General features: G+C 41.9%; 1 protein-coding gene across 1 annotated transcript in view; it reads right to left on the reverse strand.

The window, feature by feature from the left end:
- LOC133131705 (solute carrier organic anion transporter family member 3A1-like) overlaps window positions 1-22,270 on the reverse strand; it is a 40,159-nt gene extending 17,889 nt beyond the window's left edge. The window contains exons 1-2 of the mRNA XM_061247118.1: window positions 21,611-22,270; window positions 14,191-14,650 (exon numbers count right to left, since the gene is read on the reverse strand). Coding sequence (XP_061103102.1) covers window positions 14,191-14,650; window positions 21,611-21,766 — 616 coding nt within the window. The 5' untranslated portion in view covers window positions 21,767-22,270. The remainder of the gene's footprint in view (window positions 1-14,190; window positions 14,651-21,610) is intronic.
- Between the last annotated feature and the right edge of the window lie 221 nt (window positions 22,271-22,491).

Consider the following 22,491-nt stretch of genomic DNA (forward strand, 5'->3'; position numbering starts at 1 on the left):
GAATTCGAATGGAGGAGCCACTCTCCCTGTCTAATCTACATGAGGTGGGGTGGGGAAAGTCTGCTAAGCCTGTACCTGTCCCACACACTCCAAAACCAACATCATGCCATACCTTGCCAATGCCATTCATGTTGAGGCATTGAGGTGGGGTTTTGCAGTGAATGAATGTGACTAGACAGGTATACACACATCCAAGATAAGAAAAATGGGAAGGTCTGCCCACTGCAATGCGTGCTTCCATAAATTGTGAACCTGTTCTGGGAGCAGTAATTGTAGTTGCGAACCTTATTTCCATTTGTCATGTTATAAAACCAGTGTATAGTGTTCAACATATTCATGTGTCCCAGGTCTGGTGTGAATGTCCGGTCTCTCTGAGGAGCCTGTCCTCTTGTCAGAGAGTACGCCGATTGCAGCTGCCTGTGAGAGAGATTTCAGATAACCTGAATCCAAACTGCTGTGCCACCTCGCGCCCTGCTTCAGAAAAATGTGTCTGGCCTCAAAAACCATTACAAAGAGATGCGTGGATACCTGCACGCATGTACGTAATTTGTTAGGTTAAGTCAAAGTTTTAATAAAAAGCCATAATCAATCTTTTTATTCTGTTATTCAGGTGGTTAATATCTTTCAGCTCTTACAGCATGGTGAAGAAGAGGAAAATAGAATCAACGCAAATCATAACCCCCCCAGCACCCATCTGATGACAAAAATTGATGGAACTTTCCCCGCTTCCCCTGACAGCAGCCTCCTGCCTGAGTCCTTACCCAGAACGTGTCATTGCTGCTTTCCAAAAGCCAACAGAGATTCGACAGTTTTTAATCTCATCACCAGGAAGTGATGAATCATCCACACGCTATATCATCTGAGGCGTCAATAATTCTGTTTCTTACATGACTGCAAGAGGACATTTTTTGATAATTATTTTCCTTGGGACAGTATGTGTCATCCACACCCTCTGTCATCTGAGACATTAATTCTCAGTTTGTCTGGCTGGGTCAGCAAATTTTTTTAAACAATGTGTGTCGCTTGAAATCTCGGGGGGGGGGGGGGAAACACCAAAAAATGAAAACAGTAACCTTCATGTTAACGCTGTGCTCCATTACAATGAGTGAATCCGAACAATAATTCACGAAATAGGATCGAATTGGTTGGAAAAATAGGAAGCTTTCGTCGCTCAGTTGCTCATGTTACTGGCTGTCACTCAGCTACATAGAAAATGAATGGATTTGCGGCAACTAGTCAACCTAATCACTCACTGTGAGGACACGGGGTAATAGCTTTGAGATACATGGCATTCATGCATTTACCAAATGAAAGAGAAACTAATAATGCACAATTGCATCTTATAATAACATTTTTACAAGTATTATAGCCAAAATAAAATGAGAAAATGAGAGAGCAGACTGCAAACTCTCATAGTGAAGCTCATCAGAAATATGTTGGAAACTTCCTTCATATCAACATAAACGCAATTCAAAAACAAACTATGCTGAGCAAACGCGGTTACTAATGCTTTTCATTTTATGACTTTCATCTTCGTTACAAGCAAAGTAAATTCATTTAGCAAAGTGGTATTGCAGATAGCAGGACACATGTTCCTTAATTTCCCCAGAACCCCTGCCCCCATTCTCTTCCACCTTCCCCTTCCTGTTCAGTGAGAGTAGATCAGTACCTTCTGCCTGTAATTTGCTTAGAGACAGACAAAATGAGATCCCCTTGGCAGTTATCAATAACTCACTCCCTTAAATTATATTAATTAACCCACAGGTCCCACACTGCCCCAGTCAAGAAAGGAAAATAGCCCTGCCTTTCTCTGCCATGTTCTTTTTTTAGTTATGTGTAATCCCTTCTGGGAATGCAAATAGAAATACATGTTTGTTTTACATTTCCAACTGCAGACATAGTCCAGGGGCTTTAGTGCCATGCTGTATTTTGTGTTTATCTAGCCAATCACATGATATTCGTATAATTTTCTTTTATTTTCCAGATACAGACAAATATGAAAATCCTTGTGAGCTATAACCTCCAGCATCTATGCTGCACTAGCGGACATACTACAACCTCTTGCCTTCACCATGTCTATTGTATCTGGATTCAAACTCCAAACCCTAGACTGAAAATACTCAGTGACTGAAGGCCCAACATTTCCAGAGCGGTTGTAGAATGTGTTGTGGGTTTTCTGTCACTGTGCTAATTAGATTGTTGTCTCACCATCAGATAAGAAAACATAGGGTTCCATACTTAGCAGACAGACATGAAAGAAATACATTGATAATCGGTGACTATCAAGTTTCTTTTAAACAGTGTTGTGTGTGTACTTTCGGTGTAGTCGTACACCGAGCTACAGTTGCAAAATTAATGTTCATGGAAACGGAACAAGAAAGCGATCATACAGTATCATATTATACTGTATGAAATCCCTCTAGTGTAATTTGGGGAAGAACACTGAATGTTTCTAACGGTGGTGGTTGCTTATGGCCGGCTATCAATATCTTAAAAACAATACCCTTAGACTGAATAACTGGCTGCAGCACCTTCAGCAACAATAATTGCAACCAAACCCATTCTATAATTTGAGATCAGTCTTTCCCATTGCTGCGGAGGAATTTTAGCCAGTGAACACATATGTATCCTTCTGTCTTCTGCTGGTTGAGTGCAGTGCTCTGCGCACCTTCTATAGGTAGAGCTACTACCTTCTTCAATGCGCTCAACCAGTGGAAGACACATGTTACATGTGTGTTCAGCGGTTACAGTTCCAACTGTCTAACTAAAACTGGGTAAGTCAGAAAAAAGGTATATTTCCCAAAATGCTGGTGTATTCCTTTAAAAAAATGCATGGTGTCACAAAAGACTCTTTTCCCAATTCAACAGGATTAAGTTCCTCTTTATGTGAGGAGAGTGGCATAGGCCAAACTGTCTGACTGGGGTTTAATCAGAGCCACATCCGCTGGTGTTACACCAAAGAGGCCAATCAATTGTGTAGGGTCAATTAAATTTTTCGTTTTTTTGGAAAATGTTCCAAGATGACCAAAATGGTGATGAACAAGACTGTATGGATGGAATGTCATATGGCATGATCGGTAACAGGTAGAGTCCACGTTTGTAAGAAATTTAGAAAGCTTAACTTAAGAAATATGAATATGAAGAACCTTCTACTGAATAAGGCCGTGTCTAGCACAGACCAAGGTAGAGTGAATCCAATTGAGTATTTTATCCCACAGTTCTTCCTGTATCTCTGTACCCAGAGCACTCACAACTTAACTTTATTATTGACAGTGAATAGTTATCAATCTGGGAGATAATTACATATAGTTTGGATATGGTTCCACGGGTCTCAGGGTTACAATACAGAATTAAATCATGCGATGTCTTAGGTGGCATGGAGGGAAATTGGGTAAAATGATGGCACACAGAGGGCAAGAATTAAATCTACAACACAATAAAGTGTGCAAAAAGTGAAGGGGTCTGAATACTTTCTGAAGCTACTGTGCAGCCTGGGAAGCATCTTTTCAGAGTGGTATTAAATTCCTAAAATGGTATGACAGTATGCATCCCAGCTCTTTTTTTTCCATCTTTCCTATAACATGTCAGCTTTGAGCCTGAAATGAATCATTTCTGCCTGAGCTGCAGTGAGAGCCAAAGCTTCACTGTGCATTCTTTTTTCTCTGGTAAAGTGGAAAAGGGATCCTGTTGATATGACCGGAGCACAGCCCCCCAGCCTGTTTAGGCCCCAGAAGAGAATGGCAGCGACGGGCAAACCTCACTGACACGTATGGGTGTGGTGAGGCTCGGGCAGGGAGAAACTGCAAGTCTGCCTGGATCAGGCAGGGTTCCATTGCTGCCCTCTGCCCTGCTGCACTCTTCCTCTCTCCTCTCCTCCAGTCCACAGGTCAACAAGAACACGTTTTTAGAGAAATAGTTTTTCCTTCTAGATGTAAAGTTTGGTATTTATTTTGGTATTTGTCTCATCACTGCTGCATCTGGAACAGTCAGGTGAGCATGCAGTATCCTCTGAAGCATGTGCAGCCAGCTGATTTGCAGATTAGCACTGTTGCAGATTTCCTCAGCTGGAAATGTGAACAGTTGGCATTTTTTTTACAGATGCGGGCCTACACAGCTGCAGATTTGCACACTGGAAGAGAGCTGAAAACATAGCTGAAAATAGGCTGCACTTTGAGGCTTCTGTACTTTTCTCCAGCATATAACAAAAACAAGCCTGCTGAGATCACAGCCTGGGATAGGAATAAAACACCATCTATCAAAGGCACAGACACTAACTTATGGACAGCTGTTTAATCAGCATGGATCTGCGTTTATACACTTATCTCAATGGCAACAGAATTCTGAGAGGGTTCACACCTAAACAGTAACTCAGTAACTGTTTACCAAAGGACTCCACATATCCCACAATCGCAGAATAAATGAGGAAGTACTCTGTTTGTTCAGAAAGAACAGAATGTTCAGCAAGAAGTGATTGTGTTTTTTTGAGATATTGTGAAAACTTGATTCATCCCTTTAACGTTTGTGTTCTGTTTACTTATTAGCATCTGTTAATCTGGGTAAAAAGAAATATAATTTAATATGCGAAGCCTGCGGAGCTAGTTTGGGCAGACAACTAAAGAAGCCCCGCCCCCTCACATGATGCTTACGTCTAATGGGAGGAGCTATATAAGGCACCAACCTTACCTGTTCAGGCCTTTGCTCATTTTGCTGCTGCTCCTTGTATGCATTTCATTTTGCCGCCAAACATTTTGGGTGTTTGGCGGCAAACGTTCCAATTTTGGTCTCATCTGACCATAACACACTGTTCCAGTCATAATTCCAATGAGGTCTGGCAAACTCAAGATGCTTGGTTTTGTTCATTGTGCTCTGTTAGGGCCTCCCTCACCATCTTCCTTACTGTTCGTTGGGAATAAAATGCAATAATAATATGCAAGTTTGCAACCATTCAGTATATTTTACGCCTCTTTATTATTGCCCTATTAGTGGTAAGTGGTATGATTAACGTTGATTGTTTTTTGTTTTTTTTACTAATTACCTTGTGATGGTCAATTCTCAGTTCTTTGGCTTTTTACATGCTGATACTTGACAAAGGGATTTTGCATTACATTACATTACATTACATTACGTGGCATTTAGTAGACGCTCTTATCCAGAGCGACGTACAACAAAGTGCAAATCAATCACAAGAACAAGTGCAAAAGTAGACCTGAGAGGACAGTACAGTTCCGAGTCCTAGTGTAAACATACAGAAATTCAGAACCCTTGAAGAGTACAATCAACTTTCGAACTAGCATACCACAGTTGGCAGCTAGAATACAACAACAGCCAATAAAAACAACAATACCTATACAAGTAATGATATCTATACATAAGTGCCATTACAGTCTAAGGCTAATCACAGTGATTGTGAGTTGGGGAGGGAAAGGTGTAGCCTGAAGAGATGGGTCTTCAGTCTGCACTTGAAGGAGGTCAGAGACTCTGCCGTTCTGACATTCACCGGGAGGTCATTCCACCACCGTGGGACCAGGACAGACAGCAGTCGTGAGCGTGAAGTGCAAGTGTGGCGAGGGGGAGGCGCCAGATGGCACAAAGTGGCAGAACGGAGGGGTCTTGTTGGTGTATAGGTCTTGATAAGGGATTGAATATACACAGGGGCTGATCCTTTAACTGCCTGGTATGCGAGCACCAAAGTTTTAAATTTGATGCGAGCCATAACAGGCAGCCAGTGGAGGTTGCTGAGCAGGGGGGTGACATGTGAATGTCTGGGAACATTGAATACCAGACGGGCTGCAGCATTCTGGATGAGTTGTAGGGGTCTGATGGCAGATGCTGGAAGGCCAGCCAGCAGAGAATTGCAATAGTCCAGGCGGGACAGGACCATTGCTTGAACAAGGAGCTGCATGCGTGCATGTTACCTTATTTTTATACTCAAGTGAAACAGGAAGTGATGGAATGACACAATATAGTTCCTTTAGACAGAGGAATTTAAAATGAAAGTAAAGTCGTATTGCCAATTTCACTTTGTTTGATTTCAGGGGTGTCAGGGGTGCCAATAATTTTTTCAGACAAAATGAGATTGCTAAATAAGTAACAGTGAAACATGAGAGTAACTGTATTGAAATAAAAGTATATTGTTTTCCTGTATGTTTGAACATAAAACATAGATCATTCTCCATGTTGTTAATTATATGCATTCTCCATTTTTATATCAATAATTCTGGAGCCCACTGTATATCGACAAAAAGACAAATCACAGAGATGATGAAAAACAAATAGAAACAGGAAACAAGAATCACATTTACACTGCTTTAGTCACTGCATATGAAATACATTTCTCAACAGTGTCATCCCTCCTTCACTAAACGTTTAAAATGGGTCACTTTGACCGATACCAAACACACGGGCGAAAACCTGCAACACTTTTGCAGTCTTGCTCACTGACTGAGCCCCAGCAGATGTTTTTCAGCCTGTTCCTGAAGTTCATTACAAAAAAATTGCTCAAAAACTCCAGACATGAAAGAACTGCATCTGCTTTTCCACGACAAATCAGACAAGCAATTTGACATGGATCCATGGAAAAAAAACTTGCTGCCACGTATCCCACAGTGTCCATGTGAGCCCTTTCCTGAGCAGATAAAATTCATTCTTGGCTTAATCCAACAATGCAGTCTCACTGACTAATCAAATTCAATGTACTGTATGTGGCTGGCTTCAACATTGTCCATTGTTTGGACAGTGACACATTTTTGTTGTTGTTCTATTCTCCGGCAAACAAACAGTTGAAATAAAACAATCACTATGAGGTTAAAGTGCAGACTTTCAGCTCTAATTTCACGGTAATGGATGACAGAAGAATCCTTTGAATGGAGAAGAAAAGATACCCAGCATCTAGTCATGTATATGGGTTCAGGCAGTCATTGACTACAAAGGATTTGCAACAAAATAGTGAATATGATTCCACTTTGTGTTAATTTGTTAATTACTTTTGGCTCCCGAAAATTGAGATGCTGTGTAAAAAAATGGCTGTAATTCCTGCATGGTTCACCCATATGGATGAAAGCTGAAAGGCTGCTCTTTAACCAAATATTGTTTTATTTCAACTGATTGTTTGCTAGAGTACAGAGTGAAAACAACAAAAAGTGTGTCACTGTCCAAATATATACAGCCTGCACTGTATGTATATTTGTTAGTCTTGTAAATGAGGGAGTGTAGGATTTAGGATTTAGGATTAAGGATTGAGACACCTTTGTAGAATGGATCCCTGCTTCTGTAACAAAATAAACACAGAGGCATATGCCCAAACTGTCTGCTTTGATTGTGGTGATGTGCCAAAGGATCAATGGCATCTGTCTAGAGATCTGCTAACAGATCTACAATGAGGTCTCCCAACAGATCTACCATTATCCACAATGGGCTACACCTGGGGATATACAGTACTGTGCAAAAGTTTTAAGCACACCTAAAAATTATTCCCTAAAGCAAAATATCGTTGTGACCACCCTTTACCTTTAAAACTGCATCAATTATCTCAAGCACACTGCCCTGCAGTTTTATAAGAAAATCGTCTGGTAGGTTGTTCCAAACATATTGGAGAACTTAGTTCTTCTGCAGACAGTCTCGCTTGCTATTTTTAATATACATATAATATATTACACACTAATACAGAAAACAAAAATAATGAACATCTAAGACCAACTGTATGTGTACTTAAATATCTAGGATGTGTAAGACTTTTTCACAGTACTGTACTCTGCTATGAAATGCAAGTTTAAACAAGTATCCCAACCAGGGACTTAAAACACATGATAGTGCACATGCTCCATGCAACAGAGAAGAAAACATGGTAAAAGCAGGCGCTGAGCCCTGGCGGTAATTCAAGTACAGGAGAGAAACCAATAATTAAATTAAGACTGCTGGCTATCTGGTCTTTAACCTGTTCATAAGCCAATTTGGCTGTTGTTCTACATCGTAATCTCCAGGGGATAACAGGGAAGCTACCGGTGCTGGGGTGGGGTCGGCATTTCAGGTGGGTATTTTTGACATCCTGCCTCATCGGTTTCTGTTAGTGTCACCTGAAATGGCTGTCATGTTCAACACAATCCCCAGATGGTGTATTATGAATCAGTCCAGGATTGAAAAGGTGTGCTTCTTTCCACATTTAGGGCCAAGACCAGGAAAGTGGCATCAAGAGAGAGCAGTGAGCTATTCAACACCAGAGGGCTGAAATGCTTAGTGTTATTTTCTTTGTCGTTAATACTTTAGTTCATTATTTTTGCCTGTATGCCGTGACGGTGAAGGGTGAACACTTTTTTGTTTATTTTCTGGATTAATCACTTGCTATCTCTCTCTAAATTCTACCCCATGTAGCTACTGCTCCCTGAGTAAAGTACCAGATACGTCTGAGATTTACATATCACCCTGTGTCCAGCTCTTCTATCCTCCCAGTAGTGTGTCACGGCGTGTGACACCAGAAAAGCTCTTTATAGTTAGGTCCATGTTCCAGATTTGGCAGGGTTCCAGTTGAAATCCAGCTTCGTGAAACAGGGCACCAGACTTTCTTTCAGTTGCTCAGATATATTTGGAATCAAACTTTGACTTTTCTTCACCAAATTTTTTGCCCAAATTGTGTAATTGTGTAAGAAAGGAAGCTAGTCTAGCAGGTAGATTAACCCAGTTTTCAGTGAGGAAATAGGCAATGGCAGCAGTTATCAGGAAATTAGCATTGCCGCGCTCTCTTTCAAGATGGGCTCACAATGGAGCAGCAGAGGCCCTGCCCACAATCACCACATTACTACTAGCTTGCTAACATGTTGAAGAGATTGAAGTGCTTTAAGAACAAATCTTACTGGTGGTTCTTGCATGAGGCCATTGTGCTGGAACAGTCTGATATTCTCAGCCTGGTTCTAATATTTCCATGATTATCACTGTGAGAGTTCCATGGCCAGGCCACACCAGGCATCAAGCAACTCTGATGCTTTGTTCATTTGCCTGCCTTCTGTCACATTTGCAGGGAATAACTAGATTCTCCAAAACAGTCAGGTTTGACACCTGCTGTACAGGTGTGCTATGACACATGGACCCCAATCACATTTGCACCAGAACAGACAACATGGCTTAAGGGATCATGAAAGTAGGTGGAACTGCAATCCACCATGGCGATAATAGGATCAAAACCTAAAGATAGATCCTGAGTAGATCTCTTTCTCTCCCTCTCTCATTATCTCCTTCCTTCCATCACCCTCACCCAAAACACCCCCCCACCCCCCCTTGAGATTGAGATATTCCTTGTCAAATCAATCAAATGAGCAATAATCCATCTGTTCTTGAGACACAGCTCCAGCAGAAAGTTTAACTGTTGCCCAAGTGGATATCGCTGGTCAACAACAAGTCTCCGCCAATGACCTGGGGAGTGGAATTGACACACCTCATAGAAGGATAGAAGGAAGGGGGGCAGATTGACAGGAATAGGACAATAGGGCAGTATTACAGCTAAAAGGGTGTGTGGCTGTGATGTTTTTGGTGGGGTGGTGTGGGTGGTTGTGTATAGTGACTGGAGGGAGTGCAGGCAGTTTTGGATGGAGGCACAGGTTGATTGTGGCTTCTCAGCAAGGGACCGAAGAAGGGGGCTTATCCGTGGTGGATCAGATGAGGATTATCCTCCATGCAGCCCCAGTCTATCCCCACCTCTCACCCCCAGCACCAGACTGTCAGCATTAGGACTATCTATAGTCCCCCAACATATGGGGGTAGGGCTGGGCAATGATGATCCAGAAGCCGCTGGAACAGGACAAGGCTGTAACAAAAGTTACTGTCTGCTAACAAGAAATTTGGCATCTAGGTCCAAGATATTGATAAGATATTGATGTCCTTGAGTCAGTACAAAAGGCTCTGCAACCCCTACTGGAATTTAAAGATGCACTGTCAAGTCATCTGTGACTGTTCAGTGTCCCACGAGTTCAAAAGCAGTGTTTTAGCACCTCAACAGGATGACATGGACCTCATAAAGGCCATCAAGAAAGACAATCTGAATAGCCAAGACCCTTTGGATATAGTGTCTCTCATTTATCACATGTGTCAGACACAAAGGTTGAAGAGCTGAAACAGAGAGCTGTCTCAGATGTGGAGGCCCTGTTGTGTGATCAACCTGGCACAAGTGCTGAGCCCACACCACCACCAGCACAAGAAGCTGTCCACTGTCCAACTATCTACAGTCTGTGGAGAGTCTGACAGTGAGACAAACCCGCTCATATGGTGGAAAGAGCACAAAATTATCTTTCCACGACTAAGCCACCTCGGCAAGAAATATCTGTGTATCCCAGATACCGGTTCCACATCAGAGAGGGCTATTAGCACAGGCAGGAACATCGTAAACTGCCACAGGGCATGTCTACGACTTGGGCAGAACTTGTAGGTATAGGCCTAAAGGTCAATTGTAACTACACAATTCAAAAAACGGTTTGATCCATCTTTTTGCACACAGGCTGTGCCTGTTTTTTTTGTTGGCCTCAGGTCATCATGGCAACCAAGTGCACAACACTGCCATGGAACAATGTGCACAACATTGTTCCATGCCATCAAAAGGGTGTGCCCCTTTGACACAAAAGCACAGAGCAATAATGCAAAAGCATTTTCCTACCATGCATTTCAGCTTCAATCCACAAGACAGCATACACTACAATCATACAATACTAGACAAAACAAATACTCAAATCGCAAAACCTCTCTTGAATTCCACTGCATTACTCTGAAGACCTGCCACTGAAGAAATGCCATAATTCCAGTCAAGTTGGTTATAGCCCTATTAACACAGGGGACGCCCTTTGGCCATGTCTGAAATGGCTGACTTGCCCACTATTACATATGTAAATTGAGTAAACATGAAGAGAAAGTCGCTAAGTTGACAGAAGGTTTGTGTAAATGTAGTGTACTGCACTGGGGCATCGGGGTTTATTTGATCAGGAGGAAGATCTGTCCCTACTGGCCCAGCAGCAACATTCCCAGCACAAACTTGCCTTTCCCAGGAGGTCTCCCATTCTTTACCTACTCTCATTTATTGTGTCATGTGGGCAAGACATCTGAGCAAGACCTGGCTCTCTTTCACCACAGACTGGAGACAATGTCATTATTCATGTATATAATAGTGTATGTTCAGCTGTGAGCAGTAAGCCTGTGTGTTTTCAAAGAGATGGATCAGCAGTTATATTTCCAGCCCTGTCATTAGTCTGAGCTACTCTGTCCAATCATGAGCACATGGCTTCTCTCAAAACATGAGTATGATCTAATCAACCACTGAGAGAACAGGAGAGAGACCTGAAGCGGTATGACTATGATATAATTACAAATGTTGCTACTTCTGCTACTTCCTACCGTAGCCTGTTTACAGAGGACCTGTGTATGAAAACGGCTACAATTCCTACACTGCTCACTGGGCTGGTGAGACTTAAGGTTAAGGAAGGAGAGGAAGAATGCCTAAGATAAATCCATATTTATTTGAAAGGATGGAATGGGCATGGGTGCATGGGCAGGGGAAGATAAAATAGCGAGCATGATCCTTTAGGTAGGTGCTAGGATCAGAACATGCGGCACTGGCTTATGTGAAGAGAGAGGATGAGGAAGAGAGGAGGAAGGTTCAGGTAAATGGGAACCCACTAAAAAAAGTAAAGTGAACTGAGAAAATGTAAAGGACCGCGTATATGTAATCTGTGAAAAAAAAAGTGAAGATTAGGAAATGTTTCACATTTGTGTACAGAAAGATGGACATACTGTTTAAGAAAAAGAAGATATCACTAACTGCTGAGGTGTATAATTTGTGTATTTATCGGCAGACTGTGTCAAAAAAGCAGTTAACAGAATAGAAAGTCTCCATGACCAGAGCCGGCACAGAAATGTCCCTCCCGGCTTAGTTACATAAACCCAAAATATTCACTGGCACGCAGTCGGGACTGAAGCGCTTTTATGGCTTCACAGCATGTGAAATATTTCAGTAATGTAAGTCGTGTCTACGTGCAAAGCAGGCACTCCAACAAGTGTTATACTGTATGATTATATTGTACCTATCCTCACCGTGGATGGAAAGGTGCAGCAAGAGGAACATGAACTTACACATAAATTATAAGAGATGGACAAATTAAAGCGTGCATTTTGTGGAAGGTTTACGAACAATAATCAATATTTTATAATATGTTATATTATTGCTAGTATTCTTACTGTATGTCAGAACCTGTCCCTTTTCACTGAGCTACAAAAATAAAGTCATAAAAACACTCCTGCATTGGACATCTGTTAGCTGACACGGGGGGGACATTGTGCAGAGTGCAGGCCTGGCATTCATGCCATATTTACCCAGCGGCTGTGTAAACAGCACCCTTCCTCCAAGCTGTGAACACCCTGCCTTCATCATGCCTTCCAGGGAAACCCATCAATTCAGAGATAACAGCCTGAGATGACAATGCATTTATGCTGTAAAAAGCAGAAAAGGGGCCCCCTTTTTAATAAATGTGGCTCTTCTGCATGAGTTGTATTGTGCACGGTTAAGCTACAAAGTCAGGTAGGAAGTGGGAAGGACCGAGAGAAGGATATGCTTGTTTGGTTTTGATTGTTGGGATTGTAAGGCACCTGCACGTTATAGGGATTGTTTGTGTGTGTTCAGTATATGTGCATGTTTACAATAAATAATTCATTGAGAAGGGGTAGGAAATAATAAGAAGTCACTTCCTTTTTTCTTTCTTTTGGTTTGTGTTTTGTTCCTAGTTCTAAATAAAGTTTTTTCAATTGCACTGGTTTAAATCTGAGAACAGAAAGGCACCTGGTCCCTGATAGGCGAGTGGGTCACACCTGTAAGTGAAGTTTTGTGTTTTTTCTACATTGTCGTTTGTGACAAAACCAAGAATAAAAACACTGAGGATACATGCAGTCATTGATGCTACATGTTCACATCACTGGTAAGTATGTAGGCTACTAATCTGTGCTTTTGTTTGAAGTTCTGCGACCCTCCCACGCTCCCAGTTCTGAGCAGTGTCACATGAGTTACAGCAGTCTGGAGCATAACAGGTGTTTGTGAGCTGTGTCCTGTGGGTTACAATACAGCCTATGTCCTTGACTGATTGAATGAGTGAGTGAGTGAGTGAGTGTGAGTGAGTTACTGAGTGACTGAGTGAGTGAGAGTGAGTGTGTGGTTGTGTGAGTGAGTGAGTGAGTGACTGACTGAGTGTGTGATTGTGTGAGTGTGTGAGTGAGCGAGTGAGAGAGTGAGAGAGTGAGTGTGTGGTTGTGTGAGTGAGGGAGTGAGTGACTGAGTGTGTGAGTGTGTGAGTGAGTGAGAGAGTGAGTGTGTGGTTGTGTGAGTGAGTGACTGACTGACTGACTGACTGAGTATGTGAGTGTGTGGTTGTGTGAGTGAGTGAGTGAGTGAGTGAGTGAGTGTGAGTGAGTGAGTGAGTGAGTGTGTGGTTGTGTGAATGTGTGAGTGAGTGAGTGAGTGAGTGTGAGTGAGTGAGTGAGTGAGAGAGTGAGTGTGTGGTTGTGTGAGTGAGTGAGTGACTGAGTATGTGAGTGTGTGGTTGTGTGAGTGAGTGAGTGAGTGAGTGAGTGTGAGTGAGTGAGTGAGTGAGTGAGTGAGTGAGTGAGTGAGTGAGTGTGTGGTTGTGTGAGTGTGTGAGTGAGTGAGTGAGTGACTGGAAGTGTGAGGCCGCAAACGCGTGAAACGCGGGAAAACATTAACATTGTTTGTCCTTTTTATCTTGTGTGACTCGCTTAATGAAGAAGTAATGAGGCAGACATGATCACCACTGAGGCAGTGTAAAAAAAAATGTAATCTCAAAAAAATATCTATTCTATTTTCTGCAGTTACTGTGGCTTGACTTCAACACTACCTGATCCCTGCAGTGTACTGAGTTTAAGGCCATTAATCTCATGTTCGCTGGCTGTCCACAACCTTAAGCTATCTCACCAACAGCTAAAAGAAAAGTCAACACTAGTCATAGAAATGGGTCACAGATCTGAACCTGATCAGGTTCTTGCTTTGTTGTCGGCCTCTATGCAGTGACAGATCACCATCCCCAGAATATTCCATCACACTACACCTATCCACCATTGTGTTAGTGTGTGATAACATCTCAAAACAGACGACCTTTGACAAATCCACAAAGGCAGAGAACAGTGGTAGGGCTGTACTATTAGCACACGACTCACCTATATAAAGGGAGGAGTCCTTCTTGTGCACATGATCGTCAATGTAGGAAACGCCCAGGGGCTGGACTGGCGTGGCCCCAATCCCAAGCAGCATCTGGGCCCCAATCAGCAGCAAGTACATCATGTTAGTGTTGGCACGGTTCCCGCACAGGAGTGCTGGGTCCTGCCCATCGGCATGGGAACCGTTTCCGCAGACGTCCCGGCCCTCTTCTGTACGCCAGTCCTCGCCCACTTCGTACTCGTACTGGTGCGCCAGGAACTCCGGCAGGGCTGACAGCAGGGCGCCCAGCGCCATGACGATCCCGCCGCAGCCAATCAGGCGTGGCCGGTGGGCCTTGGCCCCGAAGTAGCTGACGAATAGGATGAAGGCTAGGTTCCCGATCTCGAAGCTGCTGGCGATCACGCCCACGTCTGTGCTCTGCAGGTTGAAGCGCCGCTCCAGCGTGGTCAGAACGCTCACCTAGAAGGAACAAGGCAAGGTCAACCGCAAACAACCGCTAGGCCCCCCGCCAAACGTTTTCATTACAAAATGAGCACGTGCAGACAATTAAACAGGGACGTATGCCTAAATATATGTGGATTATGCTCTCATTTCTAGGCATTTAAGTCCAAAATAGATCATGAATAGATAATAAGTCAATTAATAAAATGATTTCAGGAACTGCATGCATAAAATGTTCACAACAAAAAATTCAGCAATTTTCATAATTTCATTCATTCCGAGTAAAAGGTCCATAACTATTTGATATTAAAATGTATACTTAGCTTTTATGAACTTATTATTAAAATACTGACATAGTTTGATGCACTTTTATGATGCAAAATTTAACAATAAAGAAATCAAGTGGCTTGAATGATAAAGAGGAGAAAATAAAGATTCAAACAAGTGCAGTTACAGCAAGATATTGACCGATATCACCCTATTCATCCAGTCTGGGGGGGGGGGGGGGGGCAGAGGGGATTTTGGCGGGGTTGAAGGAAAAACCTGCATATTTGGTACCACAAATTTGCTATTGCACAATCTAGAAAGAATGCAGAAGTGCTGTGGGCCTGCATTTAACCATCAGACAGAGCACATGAATGAAGAATAATTATAGCCTATTTTTAATCTGGCAGAAGGTACTGGAACACTGGCAGAAAGCTGAACTGGTGATCTAGTAGGTGTGAACATACCTCTGTCTGTCAGTTGGTCTGTGTAGCCTACATATCCTTTGACTTATCCATATTATAGCTTATAGGTTTTGGTTCTGGTTTTGGTCCTGCTAATTGTTTGGGATAAGGTTAATGTTCTAGCTTTGGCTAGAGTTATAGCGATGTTCCTGACAAATCTGGAACATGGACTGAAGTAAAAAGAGCTGTTCAGGGTTTTACTCAGTGCAGCTATCCAGCTAACTCAGTAATCCTGCTTTGCAATGCAGGTGCCTGGTCATGAATAGGGATAGAATTGGTGTTAGAACAACCATTTCCGTAAAATGTGCACAGGCCAGTCTGAAAAATAGTCACAAGAACAAAAAAAATAATGCATTCTAACATGAGGAAAAAGAACCACTATTCTGTATGAACTGTACAGTGGAGCAATTGTTTAAAAGAACAAAGGCCTCTGCTCAACCAACTATATTATCTGTATCTGTATCCGTGCTCAGAGGTGGGCGAGGCTTCATCCGGTAACCGTTTAGATAGTCCCAATGTTTAGCATGAGAACTTCTGCACCATTTTACACACGATTTGAATTGCCAAAACCTTTACATCAAGTTGCCCATTTCTAGTTCATTCTGGGGTTTTGCTATGCACCATTAAAGCATACTATACAGGATGTTTAAAATGTTATAGAAACAAACATTTTCAGTCATTAATATGATACACTGGTAACTTGTGTCTGTGTTCTGCCCAATACAAGTGTCTACTTATTTGTTATCCTAAAATACGTATACGTATTTGTTATTCTAAAAACTCCTTGAGCCACTTCTGGGCGTGGGCCTTTGTTTACTTCTGTGCTGTATCTGAAAAGCATGTGTCCAATACACTGAACTCATACGCTCTATGGTCCAACAGAATGGGGAGGAGGAGGAGGGCCAGAGGAGATGTGTATGTATTGAAGAGGAAATAAGCTGTACAGTAGGACCCAGCTATGAAGGCCAGCCAGCTGATGTACAAAACTGAATTTACTTTGCTAATAATGGCAGCAACCTACTGTAATGTTATCGAATGCCAGAGCCATAGAAAAAGAGAGTTGCATCAATGGAGGGTCAAAACACTAGGCTGTCACAGTGTAGGCATGAAATCCTTCCAAGCAAAGACTGGCGGGCCATTTTAATGCATATATTTCTATTAGCAAAATATAAAACATTTATGGTGACTAGTTAACAATGTATGCTTTGATTTGCCTATATTGGGTTTTTGTCAATAGTTACATGATTCTTGTAAAAAAATAGTAAAAAACTTTGGCTTAAGTTATTATTCTTTCACTTCTTAACAAAGTAAGATAACATTCAATAAACATTTCTGCTATCACATTTTAATGTAATGTTGCATCCTTTTTTTATTTTTGTGTGACATCAAGAGCCTGGTAAATCCATTCCTGAGACAGCACCATCAGACAACCTAAGTAGTGACAGAAATCTAAACAAAATATCAATAAATTAAAAAAAAGTTTTTAAAGGTTAACTTTCCACTTGCAGAATAGCAATAAGTATGTAGCACTGAAGATGAGTAGTAGGGAAGGGAGCTGCACATTTGATTACAGTTGGGTGAGAAATGCCAGTTTACTTCGCCAGGCCTACAATACACCTACAAATGATTGTGAGATCTCAAGTGCTGCACAATCCACAAAAGAACAGAAGCGACGAGTCGTCAAGCTCCCGGTGACAGGCCCCATGACCGTATGGCAAGAACACACAGAGCGTTGAGTGTGCGGCTTCACCAGCCGATGACTGCATTGCTGCACTCCAGAGGAACCCAGCCGGCCCAACTGCTTTCCCTGGAGCCGGGAAGCCTATACTTAACAAAATGACACATTACTGAAGAATGAATGCAATGTTTGGGCTGAAGCGGCCTGCTGTCGCTGTGAGTCTGTGCCAAGACTGGTAGGAGTGTGGAGACGTCTACTGTAGTTTTACTGTAAAATAATCTCTGGCTCTGGTCATATTTTAGCCAAGGATTTACAGAAAAACAAAACTTTGCAATACATGTGTCAAACCAACAATACTGCATCTTCCCTTTACTTTAAAGCTGATGAAAGAGTACAAGTCTACCACTTTGTCAGGCAGACATGTACACCACATTGTTAATGCAACCCAATGCATAAAAACATGCAGAAATGGTCAAGAGTTGTTGTTCTGTTGCATCAGAATGGGGTAGAAATGTGCTAATTCTCTGGAAACACAACTGTGTATAGAGTTTACAGAGAATATTGCAAAAAACAAGAGATATCCAGTGAGCCCCAGTTCTGTGGGTGAAAATGTCTTGTTATTGACAGGCGTTGACAAGCTGACAAGTTGACAAGCTGACAATCTTAAATAAGGTCTTGCCTGAACAGATGAGGCCAAGATTCACTTGCATCTGAGTGTTACATCCCAAGTCTCACCCATGTTGAAATAACATGGCAAATGCCATACAGACGCAACAACGAAAGTCCCCCTTGCATAAAGCAAATCAAAGTTCAAAAGAAACTTATTTTGAACTTTGCAATACAAAAAGCGATTTTTTATAAAGACATAAAAAAACCAAAATAAAAAGTTGAAGCTGTTGGGCAAAACAGAAGACTAAAACCTCACGTCTAAAACAAAGTTATTCTAACTCCCGTAAAAAAAGCAAAATGGTGAGTTTTAGATTCTCTACTCTAAAATCTAACCACAAAGAGCACAAAGTAAACAGCTTGCTCCACACCATACAAAAATAAAATTCCACAAAAAGTCTGCACAAATGGGTCAAGTCAAAGCCTTCCTTCTTTTCTGCTGCATCAGGGCTTAAATAGGCCTGCAGGCAGGTAGAGCCAATTAAGCAATTACGAGCTTGTAAGGGCAGAGCTCCAAATTGCAGGGAGAGAGACACAAAAAGCACCAGCACGTAACAGGGAACTGCCCAAGATCCAAAGCACCCCCCCCCCCCCCTCATCTGTGAAACATGGTGGTGGGAGTGTTTTGGTTTGGGCATGTACGGCTGCCACAGGAACTGGTTCACCTGCTTCACTGATGATGTAACTGTTGATAGCAGCAGCAGAACAGATTCTGAAGTATGCAGAAGCATCTTATCTGCATCTAATGTCTCTAAACTCATTGGACAGCAAGACAATGATCCCAAGCATACTGCTAAATAAACAGTTCAAAGCCAAAAATGGGAACGGCCAAGTCAGTCACCCAATCTGAATCCAATTGAACATGCATTTCGTATGCATAAGAGAAAGAAGTGGAAGATGACTGCAGTGCAGGCTTGTCAAAGCTTTCCAGAGAAGATAGTCAGCACCTGGGCATGTCTATGGGTCACAGACTTCAAGTAGTCATTGTATGCAAACAGTAAGCAACAATGTATGAAATATGATAATACCATGGCTCTGAAAAATAACCGACCACCTAGGGCAAATACGTCATTCCGTTTGGTCGAGAATTACGTATTTTTGTATAACCTTGCTAACGACGGATCTAACAGATAGAACAGATGTGCAGACTTTTTTCACAGTTAAAATATCCTATACATATCAATGCACGCAACATTGATTTTTGCTGGATATTTTGAATTCATGCAAGTAGTTATAGCCAACCTGGTGACAAAAAAATGTTACTGTAGGCTACACTGTTTTGAGTTAGGCTACACTTTGCATCGTCTGAAAGATAACCATGAGATGTTTCAAACATAATGTAACCAAGCATTTTAATAATAACATACATAACATAATAACAACTTACAACACACAAGTGAATTACCAAATGTTTACGGTCTGTAATTCACTCTGTAAAACAACAGATGCAAGCATAAAGGATTATATTTAGACACGGAAAGCCCGGAGATGCTAAAATATATTCAGTACACTGATATTCTTCAGGGTGGTAAACAGCCCTCGTTCATTAGGTTTTAGACTGTCCAAGATATCACCACACCTTAACCCGATTGAGCATGCATCTCACCTCCTGAAGAGGAGATTGAAGGGAAAAGCCCCCTGAAACAAACAACAACCGAAAGAGGCTGTAGTAAAAGCCTGGGAAAGCATCACCAAATAAATAATAGCAATAGCAAAAGCAATAGTTTGGTGATGTCAATGGGTCGCAGACTTGATGCAGTTGTTGCAAGCAAGGGATATACTATCAAATATTAAGTGTTATTTACTTTCATTTACTTAAATACACTCTGTTTTCACCTACAAATTGCGTGGTCTGATACCAATCTGATACTGATTTAAGTAGTTTAACACATCTAGGTGTAAATACCAGGAAATAAAAGCTGAAAATCTGAACTCTTTTCTCGTGTTCATCTTTTTACCTCAGTTTTGCAAAAACAAATAAATTGGCCTTGCTGTTCCAATACTCTTGGAGAGGACTGTATGTTACTGCTATGAAGTAACAATTAAAAAGCTCCAAGTCGGAGCTACAAGCATTCGGGTTCACAAGGAACACAGCAACAGTAGTCAAACATTTTAATAAATTGTTGCAGTCACAATGTAACCTATGTTTCTCAAACACAATAATAATAGCCTCATCTACACCAATGACATTTCAGAATAGTCAGAATAGTATGGTAGCCTATGCATTGGATGTTAACAATTGCCTTCGAATAAGTGTTATTTAGAGAAGTCAAATAATGTAACCATTCCATTTCGTGAAATGAAACAGGCTGAGGGCTACGTTTCTTCATATGCCACTGTTTACCCTTCTACGTTTCCAGTGTACTGTGGCTAGATGCACGCACTTCTGTCTCTATGGTTTCTGTTGTATATTTTCAAATTCAACCAGCCCATCCACAAAAATAAGACAGGAAATGTACATTTTCAAAGTGCATGTTTTCTTGTTTATTTTCTCCCAGAAATATAACAACAAAAAATTGCATATTTTAAATGCTCAAATAACCATTAGTGAGATCTGGGGAAATGCACAGTCATATAATGGTGAAAAAAAAAGATCTGGTGTACACAGCATTTTAAAGCGCATTTGTGTGTTTTGTACTCAATTTTGTACTGCAGCACGCAGCAAATATAGACCAGACGCGTAAAACAATGGATTTGTCTATGTGTGCTACATCAGATGACGTGGTACATACGCATCTGGTGTAAATACGCACATCTGCTACCATTCTAATTACAGTATTTTGGCTACTTGTAGGTGAATCAGGGGATGATTCAGTGGCAGGTTGAGAGAACCAGATATGGAAATTAGCCAGGACACCATGGAATCACCTACTCTTTGGGATCTTTAATGACCACAGTGAGACAGGACCTTGGATTATCCATCTCATCAGAAAGATGGGGTCTCCTACTGCACAGTGTCCCATCACTGCACTTGGCATTGGGGTTTATTTGATCAGAGAAGATCACTCCCCTGCTGGCCCACCAACACCACTTCCAGCAGCAACTTCGTTTTCCAAGGTGGTCTTGCATCCACGTACCCATGTACTAACCAAGCCCACACCAGCTTAGCTTCAGCTATTTGGCAGGTTCATGATGGCATGGCTCTTGGCAAAAAATATAACCCAAAACCTGATAGGCCTACTGGCAATACAAAAATATATATATATTTTCCATTTGCATGTGTTTATGATCATAAAACACATTGAAATCGTGTGACTATACGAATACAAAATCATGTTTTAATGATAGTTGTTGCGCAGACAGCGTCACCGCTCCGTCCAGTCTCCGCAGCCGGACTCATTTGTACCGTAATTGTCCGCCAAATATCTGGATCAGTTACCAAACGAAAGCAAATGCCGTGTACGAAATAGTCTGAATTTAGTTTTCGCATTAAATGCACACACTTTCTGAGAGGATAGAGGATAGTATTTGCGAATCCCACAGGCTGCAGCAAGACAAGGTTAAACTGTGGTGTGCCATTTGCCATCCTCTAAGAAAACTGGCATCACATACGCTGTCCAATCCATAATGCGAATAGTATTTTAAACGGGTACGTTAGGCCAAGAGAGGAGAACATCCAGCATTGTTAATAATGTTCAATGACTGTTTCTTAGTTAGGTGACACGTTTCATGACACTGTAGGCTCCTCGTGTGTCGCAACTGTGGCAGCTCAACGCGTAAACGGTCTATCGGCGACATCGTCGTACCCTGAATGCATATAACACACTATGTAAATTAACGTTTTGTAAAACCAGAGAGCGTACAAACGTGTTGCTGCAAGATAGGAAAACAGAACAAATCAGATCAAATGTGTCTTCAAATAACATGATGTACATACAACAGGAGGAAACGTGAAGCGCTACTCACCAGGTACGCTCCGACAGTTCCTTGTGCCAACATGAGCGCACATTCTGACACCAGGAATATCTTAATATTTGAGAAACACGAAGACTTTTCCTGTCTGTGATAATGTTGCTCCTCTTCAGCGTTCCTATCCATACTCCTCTGCTTGTTTACCTGCATCCTTCTGTCGCTTGTATAGCTTTAGTTACTTTGAATCGCAGCGTAAAACAAGACCGAGAGACCGAACGCTAGCATAAACATTAAAAAGACTCCAGTATTTCCTAAACGCAGTAGCTACGTTTCGGACAGTGTCGCGCACCTCAGTCTCTTCTTTTTCACCCGCGGCAACACATTTCCAACGCACATAAAGCTTATCAAAACGACTGCAATTTTACAGCCAGCGTCCAAAGAACAATTCTCAGACGAGTTCCACACATTGCCACCTCGACACGGAATTGGAAGACACGCAGGAATAGGAACTCCCCGACGAGCTTCTTGCAGATACTAGAGTACTGGGCGCTGGTGTTTCCGATTAAGCGCATGTTTCTCGGCCGAGATGAATTCACTGCAGACGACCGTCTGCGTCTTGCCACACAGTTCGTCCGTGTTCAGCCTTTGCATTTCGTGTTACGCGTCTGTCGCATATTCACTCCCGTGTGCTGTGTGGTCATGCGTTCGCACAGAGTGGACCATACAATGGCGCTGTGTAGCCTGCACCAAATGTTCAACAGTTCAAAATGATGCTCTCTCTCTCTCTCTCTCTCTCTCTCTCTCTCTCTCTCTCTCTCTCTCTCTCTCTCTCTCTCTCTATTTCATTTCTTTACAATTTCAATTGCCTTTATTGTTGCCAAATCATAGGAAAATACAGATAAAAAAAGAATAAATAATACTCTAATATGTCTTCT

This window comes from Conger conger, chromosome 6 (assembly GCF_963514075.1).
Source record: "Conger conger chromosome 6, fConCon1.1, whole genome shotgun sequence".
NCBI lineage: Eukaryota > Metazoa > Chordata > Actinopteri > Anguilliformes > Congridae > Conger > Conger conger.